This window comes from Mandrillus leucophaeus, unplaced genomic scaffold, assembly GCF_000951045.1.
Source record: "Mandrillus leucophaeus isolate KB7577 unplaced genomic scaffold, Mleu.le_1.0 Scaffold609, whole genome shotgun sequence".
In the NCBI taxonomy this organism is placed as follows: Eukaryota; Metazoa; Chordata; class Mammalia; order Primates; family Cercopithecidae; genus Mandrillus; species Mandrillus leucophaeus.
The window spans coordinates 114,667-138,270 of NW_012106575.1; the positions used below are offsets into that span (position 1 = coordinate 114,667).

Genomic DNA, 23,604 nt, shown 5'->3' on the forward strand with positions numbered 1-23,604 from the left:
CTTGAGCCCAGGAGGCAGCAGTTGCTGTGAGATGAGATGGCACCACTGCACTCCAGCCTGGGTAACAGAGTGAGACTTAGTCTCAAAATCAACAACAACAACAAACCTAATTGTGAGAAACAACTGGCCGTCAGACCTCCTGAATACTTCAGACCCTTGTGTGTGTCACATGATATTTTTGGTTCCCTGTGACTGTGGTAACCTTTGCCCCAACAGTGAGGAGGTTGCTTTTCCTCAGCTTCACAATTTAGGAAATGAAGATGTTTGGCTTTGGCATGACGGTGAGGATTCTCCTGTGTCTTATCCCTCAAGCCTGGTACTCCTGCTCTCCTCCCCATCCTTGCCTTTTACAACTACTCTGAGAAGCAGCCCCCAACCCTACTCCAGGCACCCAGACTCACTTTTAAGCACTGACCCTAAAGACAACTCATTCAGCAGTTATGGGAACTTCACAGGATTTACACACATTGTATAGAACACGTGATAAAGTTTCAGCTGTGGCTGGGAGACTCTTTCAGAAGGGGTATACCCTCTGGGAGAACATGGTAGAGTCAGTGGTAACTTTAATTCTTCTGCCTGCTCTGGGAATTGGGGTGAGGGTAGGGCATCCTTCAACCCAGAGCATCCATCTGAGGCAGAGAAATCTTCGGTTCTTCTACGTCAACATTGTGATCTACTTCCTGTATTTTGGGTCTCTTCCCTCCAGGACCTGATGGCTAGACTTACCTATGTTTACAAGTGCCCCAACTTTTTAAAAGACAATTATTTACTGTTGCTGCCCCTGCACTTGATTAAATGAGGGGGGAACCACATTTATCTCTCTGTTGCTCCTCCTCCTCCTCCTCCTGCTGTTCCTCCTGCTGCTCCTCCTGCTCCACCACCTCCTCCTGCTCCTCCTCCTCCTGGTCCTGCTCCTCCTCCTGCTCCTGTTCCTCCTTACTGGAATTACATAGCAAAGGACAGAACAGCCTAGGAAACAAGTGACTAGCTGCACCGTGAGACAACTGTGGACAAGAATTCTGCTGGTCAAGCATCTTTTGCTAGGCAACAGTGCCTTTTGGGTGGCCTGTATATGCTATTTAAACTATTTTTACATTAATTTGCAAAGCTATGCTAGAAGGCAGGCAATAAGCTAGAGCTTCCCACCCTCCCATGCCCCTCCCCACCAACCCCATGCCCACATTCCCAACCGCTGGGACCCAATCCTGATGGATCTAACAAAGAATGTCCAGGACATCTGGGAAGTGGCATGGGAGACAGAGACATGCTTATGAAAATTAACTTCACCTCAGAGAGAGCCACAGAGAGGGAGGGGCAGAGGGAGGGGGAGAGCACTTACATGGCAGGGAAGGTGATTGGACTCAGATTTATGTCACAAAACAAAAAGAGCCACGACAGTGGGCTTACTTGCAGAAGTATATACAAGTGAACTGGGGGCACTGTACATGGAAGATCCCTCCTGGTTGGCCTGGCACAACAGGACCGTGCCTACGAAAGAGAGAGAGAGATGGTATCTGGTTTGGGAATTGGCACACTACACCTTGAGAGATCACGGCAATGCAACCGAGAAACGCAGAGAAATGAAAACGGCCACATCCCAGAGCGCAGGACAAGGGCACCCAACAAAGCCCCCTGCCTTAGCCAAAGGGAATCAATGGAAGCCCCCCCCACCCTCAGCAACCCGGCCCGCCAAGCACACGACATGACTTTTCACACGGGGTTGTGTAGCGTGCTGTGGTTGACCCAGGGCCCAGGTTCAGATCAGGAATGGAAGCAGCGTGGTATCCTGAAAAGGGAACTTGAGAAATATTGGAGGGAACTAGAGAGTAAGCCTGACTCAGACACCTCTTCACTGTGTGTGATCTGGCAAGTCACTGTACCTCTCTGTGCCTCGGTGTTTCCATCTGGAAAACAGGGGTAAATATACCTACCTCCGAGAAGGGCTGTGCATCGTATGACTGGAGATGTACCCAGGGCAGGGGCTGGCATGTAATAATCACTCAAGTAATAGTAAGCATACATGTTGATACGTTTATGGAAAACTGTACCTTCCTTCAAACATCAGTCTTTCCGAATCGGTTCTTCAGAGGAAGAACCAAAGTAAGGCAGAGAAAGAAAAATTGCAACTTTTTGCCATCCCTGGGACCCACCCTGGACCCACACTGGACACTGGGTGAGAGAATCTTTGGCTTCTGCATTCCCACTTTCTTCCCTAAAGCTCTCTGCCTTCCAGCCAGAGAGGCTGCCTAGCTCATCCTCCAAACCACGGCTGCATTGCAGCAATGACTTGCCTCCTCCTGATTTAAAGCGAAGGGCACTAGGTTTATCCTCGCAAGATGGAATTTTACAGCGGCGAATAATGGTGGAATCCTGACATACCTCCTCAATCTATGACAGATTTTGAACAACCACCCACTCCAGGGATGACCGGGGTCAGGAATTGTCAGGGTATCAATTCTACTTTCCCACTGCTGCAAGACTCAAACTCCAAGACTTTGAAAAGAATTAGAATTCTGAGGAGTTTTAAGGCCATTACTGGTGATGGAAATGCCTCCCTGTGGTTTCTGGTCACTTCCCTGGCGAGGGAAGGTCAACCACCCCAGTTTGATTTGGGTTCCCCTGTCAGGACCACCACGGGAAAGCAATCTCCCAGGATAAGAAGCCAACCTTACAAGTTCCCCAGAACAGGGAACTTTTCTACATCCCTGGAGACTTGCCCTAGGGAATAGTTCTGTGGTCCTTCTGTATCTTCCCTACGATCAACAAAAATGTAGTTTAAACTTCCAAAGTGTGTGGGGCCCTGCTACATAGAGGGACTACGGGGGATGTCATCAACGGAGAGTAAACCAGATACAGTTCTTGGTAACCCATCTCACTCTTCCCCTGTTACCAGTCTGACAACTCCATCCACTCTTTCCCAGGGAGAAGTGGCCCAGGATCAGAGGTTCCACCTGAAGGAATGTCCCATAGTCCTTTTCGATCTGGTATCCTATGCTTACAGCTGGAGAAGAACCACCCCCACCCCCAAAATAACCCTTCACACAACAGTGAAATTAACTTGAAAATAACTAACCTTCTCTCGGTAGTAAATATATCAAGAGTCTGGAGGGGTGTCAGTCATGATCCACCTGTGCTAAACTAGTAGTTCTTTCTTCTTCATTTAAAAACAGTGTATCAGCCAGGTGTGCTGGCTCATGCCTGTCATTCCAGTACTTTGGGAGGCCGAGGCAGGCAGATCACCTGAGGTTAGGAGTTCGAGGCCAGCCTGGCCAACATGGTGAAATCTTGTCTCTAATAAAAATACAAAAATTAGCTGGGCATGGTGGAAGGCGCCTGTAATTCCACCTACTCAGGAGGCTGAGGCAGAAGAATCGCTTGAACCCAGGAGGTGGAGGTTGCAGTGAGCCAAGATCACACCACTGCACTCCAGCCTGGGTGACAAGAGTGAAACTCCCCCTCAAAAAAAAAAAAAAAAAGTTTATCACAAGGTATGAGATGATCCTTTACATGGTTTAACCTCTCCTCAGGTATTTCCAGTTTTAGCAGGTCACTGGGGATTAATAACAAACAAACCAAACTTCAAAGAATGGAGATTGGGATATGAAACCAACCAAGGGGAGGCAAGCTACCTACACCAGGAAGGACAGTTGTCTCCTCTACAGTCAGTGCTCTTTATTGATGAGTACTCCTCTGTGACTCTACAGTGGTTATCCATGTGCTTCTGCTCACTGCTAGAAATCTTAGAAATGAATGTTTCTATAGAACACACAGAGTTATCAGATCAGAATCATCTAGAATAGGATCCTAGCAGGTGGATTTAGGGAAAGCTCCTCAGCCTTCTCTCCTGTGCATGCCTGGTTAGAAAAAAACACTTTTAAAATCAGATCTGAAGTTTCTTGGGGTGCCTAAATTTCAAGAGAAAAATGTATAACTGTAACAAAAACATATGCGGAAGGACATTTCAGTATTGTATGGTTAAAACCCTTGGGTCAATTTTCAATATCCTTGATGCAATTTATAGAATACCACTGGGACACAGCACAGATTTTTGCCTGGAAAGCTAACCTCTGGCAGGGCATAATGAAGCATTCCTAATTTTTTTTTAAGCTGTGGATTCTGAGAACCTGGACTGAAATAACTTCTTTTGGATACTTTCTTAATAGTAAAAAAAACAAAAAACAAAAAACAAAAAAACCAAAAAACAAAACTTTATGCAATGATTTTGACCTTTTGTAAAACAAAATCTATGCCTTCACAGGACTTGGTTTTTGTTTTATCTAAAAGCATCCTCCAATTTAATTTGCAAAGTACTTACTGTATGTTCCCTTAGTGCTTTGTGACCTTTTCTTAAAAGGAAGCTTTGAATTCAACAAAACCAAAGCAGCAGAGAACACTGCAACCTCCTTGAATTTTTTTGGGGGCAGGGAAGGGTAAGTGTGTTTGTTTTAAAAAGTAAGTCAAACAGGTAATAAGGTACAAGTAGCAGTATGAAGAGTGCCTACAATGTCATTCCAAGTGCTTCTCTATATAGCTCTTCAGTGAGTCCACTGAGCTGCATCTTCTGTCCATCCCTAGCCTTCAACATAAACCTTCTACTGTCAGATACCAGGAACCTTCATCTGTATCAAATGGTGACATCGGTACTTCTCAGACTTCCGTGCTTTTAACAAATTCCTTATAATTTAAGGATGACATCTGGGGTCAATTTATACCACTACCTACCCACTCTTTAGCCAGAATGGAATTAATCAATTTCAGTATTACCCTTTCTTATTGACCTGGAATTCTCACAAGCATTCTCAACATAGCCAGTAGGGAATGATTCCCATTTGATGAGAGTTGAAGGGAATTAGTCTTTCATGCCATTCCTGCATGAGTTAAACCATTTGAAACTGACTTTTTTTTTTTTTGGACAAATAGAATTGAATGTTGCCAAGTTCATGTGGTTCAACTTAAACAAAGTGGCTTCCCTTGTCCTCCTCCAACGTAGTTTAAAAGTGACTAGTCCTCAGGGGTGAATTAGTCACCCCCTATTCTATGCTCTGATCTTACATTTTTAAACCTCCCTGATAGATCCTTCGTGGTCCTGTACTACAATTTTCTACTTACGTATTGGTCATCTGAACTCCAAAACCCAGCTGGGGTAGAGCCAAATCATATGCATCTTTTCATTCCCAGCACCTAGCAAAATACCTGGTCCTCAGAAGGATTAATGCATATGATTGAATTATAATACATTTTTAAAAAGAACTCTCCACTTCTATCTTTGCTAAAAATAGTGTTTTTTTTTTTCCAACCAATCCTCCTTCTGCCTATTGTTCATGGCAGGAAATTTCCATGCCTAAAGTTTAAATAGACTTACAAACTACATCTAACTTTTATAGATTGAAATAGCTTCAATCTATTTCACGTGTTGTCTCTTCTTTCCTGGTTCTTACAAAGTTGGCTCATCCAGTCTAACAAGAAACCTGGACAGCCCGGACTGTCGATGACTGTACCAGCACCTGGCAGAGACTGAGCTCCATGGGACAGACCTCAATCTCAGAATAATCAGAGCCCGTTCCAAAACCTGTCACACTTGCCTGCTCTGAGTGCTGGGTCATCAGCATCCCCACGTCCTGGCAAGATGTCCCACAGCTACTCTCCAGCAGGATTTGGAATCCTCCAGTGAGGGAAGGGGTAAGCCAGGGTCAAGGCCTCAGATTGGGCATCAGAACCCTTTCTGCTCAGCCATAGTCTACCTGCAGTGTGTAGGGGATCATTCGTGGCCCCTGAAGGGGCAGGGACAAGCCTAGAAAGGATGCTTCCCATCACAGACAGGAAGAAGGAAGTGTTGAAAAGTGTTTACTCTGCTGCCAACCCCGAAGTGAGGAAAACTGGACTAAAACCGGAACAGCAGTGCGGTTTCACACCTCCGTGCCTTTGCAGACGCTTTGTCTTTTTCCAGGAAATCTTTTCCTTACTCTAGATAACTCCTTTCTGGATTCAGCTCTGCCTTCTCCTAGAAACCCTATCTATGTACCTTTGTCTGGCCAAGTTCAGCTTCCTTTCTCTGCTTTTTAAAATTGTGGTGTTGTAATCTATTTAGAGAGTGTCTTTCCCCATTGATGCTACTAATTCAAAGAGATCAGGAATCATGTGTTTATCTTCCTATCCTCATGCATTCAGGAACCTAGACTAAGAGGCAGGAAGCAAATGAAGAGAGAATCCAAAGGTTTATGATAGGCAGTCGTGCTATACTTTCAAGAAATAAAATTAAAATGGAGGATGGGAAGCAAGAAAAGGGTGTTTTGGCAATGTCTGCCCCTTTCCTTTTAGTATCAACTAGGCACAGTTCCAAGCCAGCACATGGTGAATAACTAGAACCTTTCCTACATAATTTGCAAATTAAAAAAAAAAAAATGTGAAAGGAACATCCCAACTGCCTGGCAACTGGGAGCGGTCAATTAGCTTCATGAGCTCCAAGATGAAGATGTGTTAGAATATCTGAAGAATCCCCTGGAAGACGCAGAGAGCAACAGCTAGACTTTATGAAATAGCTAAGATGGAATGAGTATTCTGGGGTACCTGTGCAGGAAGTTTCTGTATATGTCTTCCACTGTCTGTACCTCTAATACAGGAGTTATTAAGAAATTAAGGCAGATAATAAGGGTAAACGTTCTAGGTGGAAATTTTCCTGTCACAAGAAAGCACCCCCAAACCATCTCTTTTCTAACAGAAAAGACTGCTTGAAGAGCTGGGCAGGAAAGCTTTGATATGCAAATACCAGCCATTAGAAACAGGGTTCACTCAGTATAGTGATTCCTGCTGTCTTCTCATCACCACCTGTGCCCAGTGTAATGGCCACCTCCAGATAACACCATGTGTTCAGAACATCATGGCGACCCGCATTTACATATTAAAGGACTAAGGTGGGAGGGCCAGGTTTTTTGCCAGCTACGCAAATGACACACCTGGCCAAACCAATCCCCTGGGCTGTATGCAAATCAGACACCACCTCCTTCAGCCTCCCCTATAATCTACCACTTCTCTGCCACACACAGACTTTCTCTTTGTTCCATGCCCCTTTCCCTGGTCTTTGTATGGGGAAGCGGTTCTTTTCTTTCTTTCTCCTTTCTTGCCTATTACACTTTTCGCTTCTTAAAACCACTCCACCTGTGTCCGTGTTACTTCTATCAGTGCAAGACCAAGAACCTTGACATTCCTCCTCTACAAACCTCTGTGTGCTGGTGCAGAGTCACACAAAAATAGAACTCTCCACTGAGATCTGGCTTTCCTAATGTCACTCTGCCAAGGAAAGAAGCTTACTCTGGAAAGAGGGCTAAGAGGAGCACCCTAGAACCCTGCAGGGCAATGGCTGAGTGAGTACAAGCGCTTATTAGTCCCTCTGCCTCTAGTGTTCAGCTAGGAGACTATGGTGTAGTGAGTATTACCATTCATTTGGCAGGTACTTACTGGCATCTACTAGTGTATGTGCCAGGCACTGTGCTGGGCTTTGGGGCACATCTGTTGAACTCCATGTGCTTTTCCAGAGCATGACACGTTATCACTTTTAGTGCTCATATGCTCAGTAACAAATGTATACATGAAAAGGAACAAAAGAATGATTCTGAATATCAAACCAAACCTTAGTCTACATAACTAGTCACATTGCTCACTAAGTATAATTATTTGAGAACAATTTTTATTAGATATAACTATTATGGTTTTGGCCAAAATTCTATATTTCTGCTAAATAATGCTATCATAACTGAAAGTTTAGTAGAAATAGGAATCAATGCTAGAAATGTTTTCATTCTACATCAAGAAAAAGCTTTCTTCAATATTTGCCAAAGAATATTTACTTTGCATTTGTCCCTCCATAACAGGGGTCTGATGTCAATAGTCCTTCCTTACTGACATTAAAAGAGGCACAAAACAACTAAGTCTTTTCCCAAAAGCCTTACCAAACAGAGGTAAATTTTAGATGAAAAATAAGTTGTTTGGGTTCCTAAATTGTCACTCATTTCATCAATGAGTCCTTCCTTCAGTCCATTATGGTAGAATCATTTTTAAATGTTATAACTCTGAGTACTTCAGAATGTGACTACTTGCAGAGAGGTCTTTAAAGGTGTAATTAAGTTAAAATGAGGCCATACGGGTGGGCCTTAATCTGACACATCTCCTTACAAGAAGAGGAGACGAGGACACACAGGGAAACCCACGTGAAGACAGAGAAGATGGCCATCTGCAAGCCAAGGAGAGAGGCCTCAGAAGAAACCAACCCTGCCAACACATGATCTCAGACCTCCAGCATCCAGAATTGTGAGAAAATAAACTTCTGTTTAAGCCAGGCTTCCCCAACCCCCGGGCCACAGACCTTACTGGGCCACACAGCAGGAAGTGAGCTGCAGGTGAGCGAAGCAAAGCTTCATGTGTATTGACAGCCTCTCCTCATTGTTCACATTACTGCCTGAGCTCCACCTCCTGTCAGATTTTCTCAAAAGTGGGAATCTTATTGTGAACTGAGCATGCTAGGGATCTTGGTTGTGTGTTCCTTATCAGAATCTAATGCCTGATCTGTTACTGCCTCCTATCACCCCCAGATGGGACTGTCTAGTTGTAAGAAAACGAGCCCAGGGTTCCCACTGATTCTACATTATGGCGAGTTGTATAATTAATTCATTATATATTACAATGTAGTAATATTAGAAATAAAGTACACAAGAAATGCACTTGAATCATCCTGAAACCATCCCCCTTACCTGATCCGTGGAAAAACTGCCTTCCACAAAACCCAACCCGGGTGCCAGAATGGTTGGGGACTGCTGGTTAAGCCACCCAGTCTGTGATACTTTGCTATAGCAGCACTAGCCAGCTAATACACCTACCTACCTTATCATGAGAGTCCCCGATAAAGTGACCCCCAAGCCTCAAACTTCTCTTGGACCTAAAAGCCAAAGAGGTTACCATGAGGTCCCTATCGATGGAGGTGACTGCTTTCAATTGACAGATTTATCCAAAATTTACCCAAAGCCCCAATAGACTGTGGATAGTTTTACAGTCACGCACTTTTGGACATCAGACTAGCATTGAGCTAATCCATGTAAGAATATTTTCACAGTTAATCCCTAATGCTTTTATACCAGCCTGAAAGATGAACTGCTCTGAAGGGTTATGGTAGAGTTTTAAGTATAGGGATATTTCCATTTGGGCACAGATGTTGCAGAAAAAATGTTGCTCTGAATGTTTACTCCTTATAAATCAAATCATGTTTTAATTGTACCAAGGGATTTCCATATTTAAAGGGGCCCTGAAGTGAATCTGTCTATAGTGTAAATAATCCCTCACTCCAATTTATTTTTATAAGCTTTGGTTTTTGTAATATTCAAGAAGAAATACACCACTGCTTGTTTGTTTCCTCTTTTTGCTTTTTATTTTGACATTACTTGAGACTTTTTGGAGAAGTCATAAGAATAATACAAAGAAGAACAATTTGTTCCTTGATTGTTTATTGTTTGAAAATTTTAATGACTCACTCAAACTGTTCACTTAATCTCCTGCAGCCAAAATTTAGGCTAATAGTGGCATTGACACAAAATATTTAACTTAATATGATAAATCTAACAACAAGAGCTCCCAAAGTGTTTTACTGAATCCCTGAGAACCACTGGGTATTGTGTCCAACTTCAACTTCGATTATCATTTACTCTTAATGACCCTCTAGGACAGACACTATTTTTATACCCATTTAATAGATGAACATATTGGAGCATAGAGAACTCTTTGTTCTTGTCCGAGGTGACTCAGATCTTATGAGGCTGACGGCAAATCATACCAACCAGATTCCTGGACTCATGGTTCTAACAATCATCTTCTAAATCAAGTGCTGCCCAACTACAGACTTTTGGCCAAATTCAACCTCTTCCCTGCCCCAACCCCCGGCCCCCCACCTATTTTTATATGGTCTGTGAGCTAGGAATGCTTTTTACAATTTAAATGGTTGACAAAAATCACAGCAACATTTGAGCAGTGAAAATAGTATGAAACTCAAGTTTCAGTATCTAATAAGTAAAGTTTCATTGGAAGACAGCTACCTCTATTCATTTTTGTGTATGGCTGATTTTCTGCTAAAATGACAGGGCTGAGTAATTGCATAGAGACCTTATGGCCTGCAGAGGCTAAAGTGTTTACTGTTTGGCCCTTTACAGACAAAGTTTGCTGATCAATGTTCTAAGATCCCTTTACAGCTTGAAACAATGCTAACAGTAACTGTCTCTCAGTACACCATTAGCCCTTCCCCAGGGAAATGGCACTAAGTATTTCAGAGGCTATCATTTGATCAACACTTGCCAAAAAATTAATTTTATTTCATTTTTGTTCAAACTTTTTAAAAACACAGGCTTTTAAAAATATTTGCTCAAAATTTATTTTGAATTCATTGTTTCAAAACAACAAAACAATTAGGCCAGATGTGGTGACCCTGCCTGTAATCCCAGCACTTTGGAAGGCCAAGGCAGGCGGATCACTTGAGGCTAGGAGTTCAAGACCAGCCTGGCAAACATGGCAAAACCCCATCTCTAACCAAAAAAAAAAAAAAAAAATAGCCAGGCATGGTGGCATACACCTGTAACCCCAGCTACTTGGGTGACTGAGGCACAAGAATTGCTTGAACCCATAAGACAGAGGTTGCAATGAGCTGAGCTTACACCACTGCACTCCTACCTGGGTGATGGAGACTCCGTCTCAAAAAAGAAAGAAATTCAAAAAGTTGTTCCATATAGTATTTGTGGAGGTGTATCAACTTGGCTACAACAAAAACAATGGAAATAAGTTTTATCTTGCAAGATGTTTCTCCTTCAGAATTATGGGTGTCAATATATAGATAAGAGGACTACTAGGGCCTTGCTTCTCAAACTCTACTATGCTCCGAATCGCCTGGGACTCTTCTAAATGCAGATTCTTATCTAGGGGGTATGGGGTGGGGCCTGAGACCCTGCACTTCTCATAGGCTTCCAGGGGATGCAGATGGTGCTGACAACAGTAAAATGCTAGGGACTACATAGCAACCTCAGGTACTGCTAATCTTGACAGTGCCCATTAAGGTGGCACTGGGTTTCAGGTGCTATACAAGATGTACTCTACATATATGCTTTTTTCTTATCAAACCCAAGAGGAAATGAAAGCTCAGAGAAAAAGTATAATAAAGCTAAACTATAAGCCAGTTTTGTCTGACTCCAAAGTTTAGACACTCTCAAAGCTACACCTGTTTATCAATAGTGATACTTGGTCCTGAGTTGATAAAAACACAACCTTCAGCATGAGAATGATCAATACCCATTACCCGCATTACAACAAAGCCACATCTAAGAATTCTGAAGCTGCCATCTGGCTGGAAACACCTGACTCTTCTAGGCTACAGATGTTAGCTAGAACCTCCTGATTATGTTTAAGAATTTGCAATAGGGTTTTAAATCCAACCAAGGAAGCCTTTGGGCAAAATGTATCTTCTACAGATAAGAAAAATCCTACTTGCAAGATTGGAATAAGACATAGAGGAGGAAAATGCAGACAGGAGAAATAGTGAATGTTTGAGATTTCTATAGTGTTGTTGAAAAAGCATAGGCTTTGAAACTTTTAACTTTGTTCTGGTTCCTGACCTTGCTGACTTCAAGTGAGTTGACTTCGGGTAAATCGCTGTACTGCTCTGACCCTCAGTGTTTGCATCTATCAAATAGGGACAAAAATGTGTACTTTATCGAATATTACTGAGGATTAGAACTACGGCATGAAAGTGTTTGGCAAATAGTAATCAGTAAGTGAATCAACAATAATCATGGAAATAGCAATTGTTATTGGGTATCTAAAACAATGATGCTCTGAGGACTTATTTTGGTTTTAAGAAAGGGAATAGCAAATTTAGAGCTATTCAACTATTTTGTTTGGCCAGTAAACACAATGCTAAACATAATAGTTAATAGCAAATATTTTAATATTAAATGAATTGCAAGCACTTACATTTAGGAGTTTTGTGATAAGACATGTCTAGCTTCTAGTGGGAAGTCGGGGACAGACCATGGGTGCCTGGGCAAGGATTCCTGTCTGGCAGAGCCACTGTGGGCAACGGTGAGAAGCCACTACTTGCTATAATCGAGACATAGTGCCTCCAGTTTGGGATATTTCACTTACTTATCTCTCAGCCTGTTCCTAAAAACATTTTAGTTTGCACTCTCTGATTAGGAAAAAAAATTAGAAACTGTCGTTCAACTGAAAACAGTGGAGTTTACAAGTGTTGGCAAAGAACCTAGAAGGCCTTCCATACTCTCATCTCATCTTAGGAATAAGAGCCTCTAAGATGCTGTAAGACCCTGAAAACCTATCTAGAGAGGCTTCTCTGATTGCTTCTTGCGTATTTCAAGTACTATTACAGAACTATTTAGGGAGGGACTCTATTAGTGGAATGAGGAGGAGATTCTTCATCTTGAATTGCCCTCCCAAGCCTTCTCAGCTTAGGCTTAAAATTTTGACCTCACTTTTTTGGTGAGAGTAGAAAATACACGTCACCTTTCAGTCTCTTAAAGACGGATTGGATGAAGTTGTCTATGCCTGCCACAACATACACACACACACTCCCCCTTCCCCTGTTCTGGCTAAAAACAAACATAATATTTCAGCTGGTGAAAATCATTTTCAAAAATGAAAGAGAACTAATAGGGAGGATTTTAATCTTTACAATACCACGTGCACATCAAACAAACACTAGAATCATACAAATGGGTTTTTTTTTTCTCCAGAGGAAATATCAGTGATATTGGGGTGTTCGTGTTTTAAAATGATACTGGGTTTAATACAATAAGTGTGCATCGATTAACCTTTGCATCAGATTTAAATATATAACCCATTAACTAATCTCTCGACAAAATAACAGCCGTTGGCATTATTCTTTGAATAATCCTTGTTTAGTTTCCATAATGGTATACAGTTTAATGAAAAACTCATTAGAATGTAGCATACGGCATAATTAATTCTGGCTGATTCTTATGGTGTAAATAGCTAATGCAGATGTGGAATTCCATTTTCCACTGGCTTTATTAATTTTTCATAAACCAATATTTCGACTGTAATGGGTTATAACAGTTCCATGGAAGTTCCAGAAATGCATTAACTGTCATCGATGTAGTCACTCAAAGTAGGGTTTTACCATTTGTCAGTTGGTTCTTCGAAACTACATTTTCAAAGGACAAAGAACAGGACAGCTCTGTTTTATACTTAGAGAATGAGTATCTACATATAATTAACAGAAAGGGTATTACACACTATTGGGTCAATTTATTTGTATTTACACACCAACTTAATTGGTTGGGGGAATAAGAGTGAACAATAAATTTTGAAAAGAGCAATAAAAATGGGAAGCAAAAAGTTTCGAATTAAAGAGTTTATAATCTAATCAGTTTAAAACATTAAAAAAAATCATGTCACCTTGGGTTTGAAATTGCCAGTAATTTACTTTCTTAAAAGATCTAGACAAAACCAGGAAATAAGTTTCACAATAGCCTTTGTCTTAGGCACTAGATTAGTAATTAAGAACCCAATCTCCAGGGTTGCTGAGTAGTTGATAATCTGTTCCTAAGTCTCCCAGCACCACAGGGCTTAAAGCACATATTAGTAATAATAAGAGTCTTAATTATAAGACTGTTACTCACCGTGAGTATAGATGCAAGTGCTAACTCACCAACAGGTGTTTTGCTTATTTTCATTTTTTATTACAATTGTTATTTTTAATAGAACTTTCAATGGCTGCCTGCCACTGAAAGGATAAATTCCAAAATTCAGATTTCGTTATGTAAAATTTTCAGGTCTTTTGCAACCTTTCTCTAGAAGGTACTCTGTGATCTCAACAGATCAATATTTCTCAGCCTTTGGAAAAAACGCTAACTTGGTTCAGAAATTCCCATCAGTAGGTATCAGGTGAAGATCAAGCATGTGTATTTTTTTTAAAGTTTTCTCAATGGATTCTAAAGATAAAGGTTGAGAAACACCTTGGGACCCTACCAACCACCTCCATATTCCCTCCTGCAATGATCTTTACCCACTTTCTTGCCAGGTGAACTCTTACCCTTTAAGACTCAATTTACACCACCCCTTTAATTCAATGCAGAGAGTCTTGTTGTTGTTTCGGCTCTAGCAGGTATCACTGTGTACTACACACTCACCGATAGCTTGTTTTGCATCCTTCTCCTACCCTGTTGACTTTTACAGGGAAGACCTGGGTTTGTTTTGCTACCTCGGCACCTAGTTACGGTGTCTAGTGCCCAACACTATGATTCTGCAATAAAAGGCGAATTCATGGAAACAAGTAATAAGTGTTAATACATGGTCTCCTCTCTTTGACCCTTCCCTGATGAACATCAAACAACTGAACGCCATCCAGCTAAGATCATGGGTTCATGCAGTATATAACTGCTAAAACTGTGCAATTTAAGAAACTAAAAGAGAAACTCTCCAGGGCTTAACCCAGTGGCTTTATTACCACTGAGCTCTTCCAGCCAAGCTCAGCAAAGTAGGGGCACTGTTTTTGCACAGTCCATAAACTGAGAATGGCAATCACATTTTGGCAATCACATTTTACATGTTTGAAAAAAAGCAACTATTATGTGACACATGAAAATTGTATACAATCTAAACTTCCAGGTCCTTAGTTTTGTTGGAAAACAGTCATGCCCATTTCTTTACATCTTGTCTATGGCTACTTTTACACAGCAATGGCAGAACTCGGTAGTTGTAACAGGGATCATAGGGATCACAAAGTTAAAAACACTGGCCCTACACTGAGAAGTTGTTTGCGACCCCCGCTTTAAGCTAACAAGCTGCACATTCTTTTCTCTTTCAAAACTAAATTTGGCTTGTTTTTTCCTAGATTCAAGCTACCCAGTGGTACGTTTCTTATGCCATCATCATCCTCATTGCTACCATCATTATGGATGTCACTATACATTGCAAGTTTACATTTCTTTTTTTTTTTTTTTTTAATGGTTGTGCAGGGAAGGGTTGACTCTAGCAGGCCTTAGCTACCTCAAACCTTGCACATTTTCCAAAACAGCTTGTCCTTAGGATTGGACTTTGGCCAGATGCTGGGAGATGAAATAACAACCCTTAGAATATTCTCTGCCTGATAAGACTATTTTTGGGCCAGGCATGGTGGCTTATACCTGTAATCCCAGCACTTTGGAAGGCCGATGTGGGAGGATTTCTTGAGGTCAGGAGTTCAAGACCAGCCTGGCTAACTTGATGAAACCCCACTTCTACTAAAAATACAAAAATTAGCTGGGTGTGGTGGTGGGCACCAGTAATCCCAGCTACTTGGGAGGCGGACGTTGCAGTGAGACAAGATCACACCCCTGCACTCCAGCCTGGGTGACAGAGTGAGAGACTCCATCTCAGAAACAAAAAAATTGTTACTGTATGCCTGAGGCCTTGGACCACACTATACAGGTTTGATCCAATTGTTTATGGTAACCATTTATGGTGAATTCCTGTTCCTCACACCTCCATAGCATGGGCTGAGGTCTGAGAGTTGGTCAGTCATGCAGGTGCAGCTTGCCTATGTGAGAAGCCTCTAATAAAAACACTGGACACTAAGGCTCAGGTGAGCTTCACTGATAACACTATGCCTGTGCTATCACATGGCATGTCTGGAAAAATGAAGCACATCTGTGTGACTCCACTGTGAGAGGATACCTGGAAGCTTTTGCTGGGTTTCTTCTAAACTTCATCCCATGCACTTTTCCTCTTTGCTAATTTTTCATCTGTATCCTTTTGTTATAACAAACTGTGAGTGTAACAGCCTTTTTGAACTCTGAGTCCTTCTAATCCATCATCGAACCTGAGAGTGGTCTTGGGGACTCCCAACACAGTTGTGTGGCATAAAATCAAAGTTTATGCTTTTCCCTTCTGGAGTCAAACACAATACAATGCTCCAAAGAGGGAACGTTTACATAAAAGTCTTCAAATTCTTTGACTGCCATTGATGACTGCACCTGTCCATACATTATTAGTGGTAGCAACCAGTGGGGCATGAGAGTTGTTAAGGTATTCCATGAATATGTGGCATCTTGAATAGCGTCAATGAGGACAGAATTTCTCAAACCCAGCAGTATTCACACTTTGGGCTGGATAACTATTTGTGGTCAAGGAATGTCTTGCACATTGTAGGGCGTTTTGAAGCATCCTTGGCCTCCACCCAGTAGATGTCAGCAGTGAACGACCCTTCCCAATCCCCACCCCCACCACCATCCAAGATGTAACAATGAAATGTTTCCAGAAATTGCCAAATTCCCCTAAGAGAAGGGTCACTCCATGTTAAGAATCACTAATCCAGGATTTGGGTTAACTAAAGCATTGGTGGGAGGCAACTTGTAGCTAAAAAATAAGCTTTAGAATCACAGAGATACAGCTTTGGCCCCACTCCTTAACTTTCACAGTCAGCACCCACTGGCATCGTAACTTCACTGGCTCTAATTTACCTGCAAATGGAAGGTAACAACACTTCTCCTGAAAACTTCTAACTTAAGTACCTATATGTAAAGGTCTCAACATGAACTCTGGCATGTGGCAGACATTAAATGCAAATGTGTTCTCATTGTTATATACTGTGACCTAATGAATAGAAGACACTGAGGACATGCCCTCATCCACGCCTACCACCGATGCTGCATAGCAAAGCAGTGAAAAAACATGGGCTTGAAAGTTAGAAAAAAAGGCCTTTATATAATAACCAGATTTTTTCACATAGTAGTTCTGTGATTTGGCAAATGAGGTAAAGCTTTCCCAGAAACCTTGACTTTATAATTTCATCATGAAAATAATGGCATGGCATTTTCATGACGATTTGAGGTGAAACAAGGTGTTCAGCACAGCGCCTGCACAGAGCAAGTGCCTGGAAGTGGCTTGCTGTTGTTGATGGTTTGAGTTTCACACTATGTGGACAATAGTAACTTAAAACTTCCCCTGTAAATTTATCCGGAGTCAGATATCCAAACCACATCTACCTCCCATAGCCTGGATGTGAGGCTTCTTGTATAAGGACCATCTTGACACCCCCTGCTTTTGCAGAGAGCAGTTCTTGACAGACTTCCCACACAAAAGAAAGAGAACCAATTTATTTCAAAAATGCAGTTTTTAGCACATAAGCAAGTACTGATCTTATTTGAAGATCAAAAAACCCTACAGGCTTCATCAAAGATGAGCTGCATTCCCTCTGTGGGACCTAGAAGGACGCAGATAAAAATTAAGGCCAAATATGGGCAGGGCTGGAATAAAATCTGATAAGACAGATGTAGGGAGGAGAGGAAAGAAGCAAAGTGAATTGCAACCAAAAGGGGAGGCAAAGGTAAACAGATGTACAAGATAAACTCTTTGAAGTAGAACATTTCCAGGCTGAAAATCCTTTGCTTGGGGACTAAAATCTGGACTCTCCTGTTCCAGCTCACTGAAGTGCACTACATTTGAATTTGGCAGATGTGTAAACTATACAAAACATCCCAGAGCCAAAGGTCATTGGTTCATGAGGAGCTGCTCTTTATGGCCATGGTTTTGCGTTCAAAGGGCTTGCATGGTAACAGTTGTAACTTGTAAACCCGCACTGTGCTCTTTCACCCCAAACTGGGCATGCTTTGTACCCAGGACGTTTTTAGCCAAATCACCCCAAGCCCAATGCCAATATGAAACAGAGCAAACCTGTGTCAGGGACCACAGTGATTACAGATGGGTTCCAGACAGTCTTACTTTTCTCAGATGCTATTGGATACAAATTATAGGAAGGAAATTGAAAAGAGGTACATCTAAAAGTGTAACTAAAAGTTATTCTCTTAACTGTAATAGACTCTTGGTGGTGGAAGTGGGAGGAAAAAAATGCGAGGGAGCCTTCATGGACCTTCTTTTGACCCAATTCTGAGATGAATCATGGTTCACACCACTCCACAGAAAACCAATACCTTCGTATGGATAATCCAAGGTCAAATACAGTTGCCCTTTTGAGATAAGCTATCAAAGAGTGTTATAGCCAACCTCTTCATTTCTAAACTTCATACTGAGATCCAAATCCACTTTCCTATCACCTAGCCCAGCATCAAGTCATGTGATCTGTGGCCAGGTCCTTTCCGACATGGATATAATCAATCAAGGTGACTTTGGTGATCACATGAACCTCTTCTATTTCTATTTTACAGTCTGCGAAGTTCTCTAATGCTCATCCTATTATCTGATCCTCCCTGTAACCCCAGGGTGAGTTTGTTTCAAGACCTGACCACCTTTCAAATGTGACTTTGCAGTCAGGCATGCCGTGTTTTTCATTCCTGTCATTTTCTTTTTCCTCTCAAAACCAGAAATGGTTGCTTTCAGGAGCATCCATTCAGAATCCCCTTATTCCCCCCAAATTCCACTAATAATAAGTATCCCTAGGGGTGGTTTTTGTTATCTTCAAGGTTTTCAAGTTGGTTTACTCTGCATCTCCTTATTTTTATTTTAATTGTATGTTTCTCATCTTTGGGACCTAACTATATCTTAGATCTGCATTTCCATTAGAAGATCTTTGCCTTTCCCTATTGATCATGTCTCATGGAATAATTTAACTCAATTCCAATTTCCCTTTGCAGGCGGGGTGCTCTCCATCCATGGAAGTGAGTTATGTGTGTTCAAGTGGTGCATCTTATGAATCTTGTTAAGCTTTGCTGCCTTATAGCCCCACTGATGGAATATTTAATCACAGAAATGAGTTGGCAGATATGATATACAACGTGGGTGAGCTTTGCAGTGTGTATCTTCCTGGCAATTGAGAAACAGATAAATTCACCGTTTGTCAGCACCATGCTGACAACTTTGTATAACCTTCTGTTATTTATTTTGATTCTGCTTTACTTATTTATGAACATTAAAGGGGCCATAAATCAACAGTTTCATTGGCTGGATATTGTGATTATCTTTAAAAGATACTACTTTTAAAAATATATATATTTTTTTATTAGAAGACAAGGGAAATTCTCACAATGACAGGGAAAGTGTAAGAATCCCCTCTGAGGCCTCTTACTCCAGATTCTTGGAAACACTATTTTCAATTACACTAAATAACATGAGGCCTGCTACTGGGTACAGATATTCCCAGTCTATTTCTCCTTACTGCCTTCAATTTTACTTAAACTCTAAAGAAGGGCCATAGACATTGGCCAAAGGCTTCATGACTCACCTGGATTTGTGTGTGGGGACTTACCCTCATATGTCTTGAATAAACCCCAAGGACTCTGGAGATGATTAGATTTAGAAATTATCAATGCTGTTCTTGATTTACAGAAAACTACCCATCTCTCCTGGGAGAAGGTGTACATTAATATTTGTCATGGGATGTGCTTATGTATGTGTATCTGTCTGAAGACTGGCACGGCATAAGCATTTAGAAGGGTTTTTATAAGTATGACTTGATGAGAATTCAGAAAAGAAAAATCACCCAAAATATATTAGAAATTTCTCAATGCTTCCTTTGCAGTGCATGTGTGAGGGAGAAGGAATGTCATAATTTATCAATGCAAATAATAATTAAAGGTCCTCATTAAGAAGTGCAATGGCTCTTCCTGCCCTCACCCCGAGTTTGCAGTAAAAATGTACTCCGGGAGTCAAAATGTTACATACAAAAATCAATAACTTGCCTTTTTTTTTTTTTTTTGAAGATGAAGTTTTGCTCTTGTCACCCAGGCTGGAGTACAGTGGTGTACAACCTTGGCTCACTGCAACCTCTGCCTCCCAGGTTCAAGTGATTCTTCTGCCTCAGCCTCCCAAGTAGCTGATATTACAGGTGCACGCCACCATGCCCAGCTAGTTCTTTTGTATTTTTAGTAGAGACGAGGTTTCGCCATGTTGGCCAGACTGGTCTCCAACTCCTGAGACCACTCTCCTCAGCCTCTCAAAATGCTGGAATTACAGGCGTGAGCCACCACGCCTGGCCAATAACTTGCCATTTTATAATTAAAAGAGAAAGTAAATGGTCTACTTTCTCTTTTAAGTCTACTAAATTAGGAAAATTACCTTTAGGAGAGATTGAAAATATTGATTTTAATTTACAAAATATGTGAACTTTTCATGCCCCATTCTGAGACAATTGGAGGCTGGGTTGTTAATTCTGCATAAGCTTCAGAAAATCAAATAATTACACTATGGGGATATTATAAAATATGTCATTAACACACAACCTTATATAGAGAAATGACTAATAAGTCTGGCTTTCTATCTTAAGCAGATACAGAGCCAGCCTACTAAAAATAAAAAGCAAATCAATGACAAGGTCTTCATTTCAGCTTTGAGGCACACTCAGAATTGCAAGATAAATTCAGGCTATTTTTATAGCTAGGGAAATTTAAAATGCCCCATAAATTCTTAGTCAGGGCTATATAGATGCATGACAGTAATAATTATACCTGGATATGGAAATGAATGCGCTCTGAATCTACCACTTTGCAGAGGTCCATTCCGTAAATGCAGGTGCCTGAAACTTCAGATTTAAGCCAGCCAGACTTTCAGTGTTTGCAGCTCTTCAAATATTTCAAAAGAATTGCTCTGCAGTGTTAAAATTACAGCAACTTGTCCCCACATTTCTGAATATCGTGAGCTCTGTCTACCTACATACAAATGTACAGTGGAAAAGGAAAGTGTGTGGATTTTCCGGATAATCCAGATAGTGGCAGCATGAAACACAGATACTCAGATTTCTCAGGTAACACTTGTTGAATATGGTGGTGGTGGTGGCAGCTGGAATAATACAGAATGATTATGTTACTTCTCTTCTTTCATTCCTTTGGTTTGCACACAGAGCAGTAGCATGATCATAGGAGACAGTCGACGGAATCATGACCTTTAATATTAAGAAAAAAAAAATGAACAGGCTGGTGCATCACTTGACATCAGAAGTTCATGACCAGCCTAGCCAACACGGCAAAACCCTGTCTCTACAAGAAAAAAAAAAAAAAAAAAGCCGGGCATGGTAACGGGCACCTGTAATCCCAGCTACTCAGGAGGCTGAGGCAGGAGAATTGCTTGAACCCAGAAGGTGGAGGTTGTAGTGAGCCGAGATGGTAAGATCGTGCCAGCCTGGGCAAAAAAAAAAAAAAAAAAAAAAAAAAAAAAAAAAAAAAAACACAACTCACCAGTATCAACTGATTGTAAAGAACATGAATTCTGAGATGATCAAAGCCTGATTTCAAAATCTGGCCTCCTCCTGACCAGCTGTGAAATCTCAGAGCAGTAATACCAACTTTTTGTATTTTGGTTTCCTCATACGGAAAATTGGCATGAGGATTAAATACAATAAACTTATGTACAGTGCTTAGAACAGTGCCTGGCCCATAGAAAGTATCCAGTAAATATTAACTTACATTGTAACATTTTGTCTTCCTCTAACCTAATGATCTAACTTCTGAGGCTCAGCCCTGGGCTAATCCGAATAGCTGCTCTAATGTTCTAGAAGTCATGCGGATTAATTTATTCTCATATGTATAAATCGGTCTGAACCGTTTCTGTCATCTTAATGTCCTCCTAAACACCCACAGATACGTTTGTGGCTTTGAAAGTACAAGTAACGGAGATAGTTGGTATTTTCTTCCTTACTAGACCCAAGGGTAACTGACAACTCCATTGCACAGGATCAGAAAAATGTAAAAATGCATTTCTCCCTCTTCACCGCAACGCACGCATCCATACCCTTCCTCCCCACAAGAAGGCTTACTTGTTCTCCCCTCGGCTATTTTAGGCTGAAAATATGCACTCGGATATGCGCACATAGACAGAAACTGATATTTCTTTAACTTCTCCACTCATGGGCAGTGCCTGCTGCAGAGGCATAGAAGCTGTTGTCTGAATCTTCAACCATTTGGGGCATTTGATTTCCTTGCAGCTTTGCACAAAGATGCATCCCAGCAACACATGCCATGTTCTGTGTGTCCCCTGAATAAACTACCATGCCTCTGATCCCAGAAATTAACCCCTAAATGAACACGCTGAGAGCTAAAGGACTAGTACTCTCATCAATGAAGAAAAGAATCTCTTCGTCTCATAGTATACTTAGAATTTAGCGGAATACGCGGCTAACTTTCCCTTCCTGGCAAAGCGATGAACATACTCATTTTTATTTACTAAACGTTTACAGGGGCTGGCTACGCACCACTCTTCGTATATTAACGCATTTAATTCTAATAAACACCAATCAGTTTGTTACTATCATCTCCATTTAACAGATGAGGAAACTGAGGCACAGAGAGGTAAAGTAACTTGCCCAGGGTCACACTGCTAGTGAGTACGGGAAGCAGAATTTGAACCTGAGCTGTGTAGGCATGGTTTCCATGTTCCTCACTCAGCAGAGGTGTCTTCTTAGGAGGGTGTGGGGTTCACAATATGATCATGGAAAGCCTGACGGCTAAGTCTGTTCCCCCCATAAGACTGAACACAGCTATTTTGCAGCGTTAGAATCTCTGGACTTAATCCAGGCTCCTGGTAAAACTCACACATGAAGAATAACTCCAAACATCGCCTACGTAAAATCCAGGAATCGGTTATCCTGTTGAGCCTTTCCAGATTTACCACATTTTTTAACTTAAATTTTGTCAGACTGGTTGTTGTGCCAGAGTAGCTAAGTTTTCTATGTTCCCTTGTCATCTACAAGGGTCAGTGTTTAGTATCAGGAAAATGACAAAAGTTAGGCAGCCCAGGAAGAAACAAAGCAAGGGGTATGACTTACCGTCAAGAGGTTACTAAGGGTGTGGTTCTAGATCAATGGATTATTTATTTCTCCTTATCAAAAAGCAAAAGCCACATCAAAGACTTCTTTTAAATATCCATGTGGCAAATCTACTTCTAAGGTCCTAAGTATTCAATACAGCCTTGTTCAGGAGCAAGGAGACATACAGGCAGTAGTGACGGGCCACGCCTAGGACACCAAGATACGACATCTCAGTCGCTACTGCTTCTGGGTTATGCTGTCCCCAAATTTCTAAGAGAATGGAATTGGTGCTTAGGCAGGGAAGGGGTGAGGAGAGAGACATATTGTGGAAGGCAAAGTAGAGAGAGAAGGAATTGCTAAGGGAAATTGATTCATTAACGAAGACAGACAACTTACTTTTTTTTTTAGTTATCGAAATAGGCCTTCCCTTGGCAATTCCAAATCACTCCTGCATTATTGGAATAATGAAGCCAACTCAGCTCTCTGCTTTGCCAGGAAAAAGAAAATGCCAACCCCAAATGGAAATGTATGGCTACAACACACATTCAGGCACATTGAAATACACTGGGCGCGAGCAGCTCTCCATTTGTTCAATACACTATTGAACAAAGTCACAATGCTTTTTTAGGGCAAAATCAATGTGAATTGTCCTAAGGAACAGTGGCTCCATGCTGACCCCCCCAACCACGAAACTTTCACGATTCCCTTGTAATTTTTAAACTGTTTAAAGCACTGTTGATTTTGCCCAAAGAAATCATTCAGAACTTGTTAGGATAGGAATTCACTTGCTTCAGGTTATTTTACAAAACCCATTCATTCTTGGCAGGCAAAGCACATTTAGAAGAGACCGAGAAGACTTCGTGCAAAGA

The 23,604-nt window shown here is 41.4% G+C and overlaps 1 protein-coding gene across 9 annotated transcripts in view; it reads right to left on the bottom strand.

Annotated features, from left to right (window-relative positions):
- The window catches only part of RBFOX1 (RNA binding protein, fox-1 homolog (C. elegans) 1), a 1,371,131-nt gene that overhangs the window by 95,256 nt on the left and 1,252,271 nt on the right, over window positions 1-23,604 (bottom strand). For 7 of the 9 annotated variants that reach the window (XM_011999919.1, XM_011999921.1, XM_011999917.1 and 4 more), the window contains one exon: window positions 1,408-1,488. The exons of the other annotated variants lie outside the window; for them this stretch is intronic. In XM_011999919.1, the coding sequence (XP_011855309.1) occupies window positions 1,408-1,488 (81 nt within the window). The remainder of the gene's footprint in view (window positions 1-1,407; window positions 1,489-23,604) is intronic. 9 annotated transcript variants of the gene reach the window in all.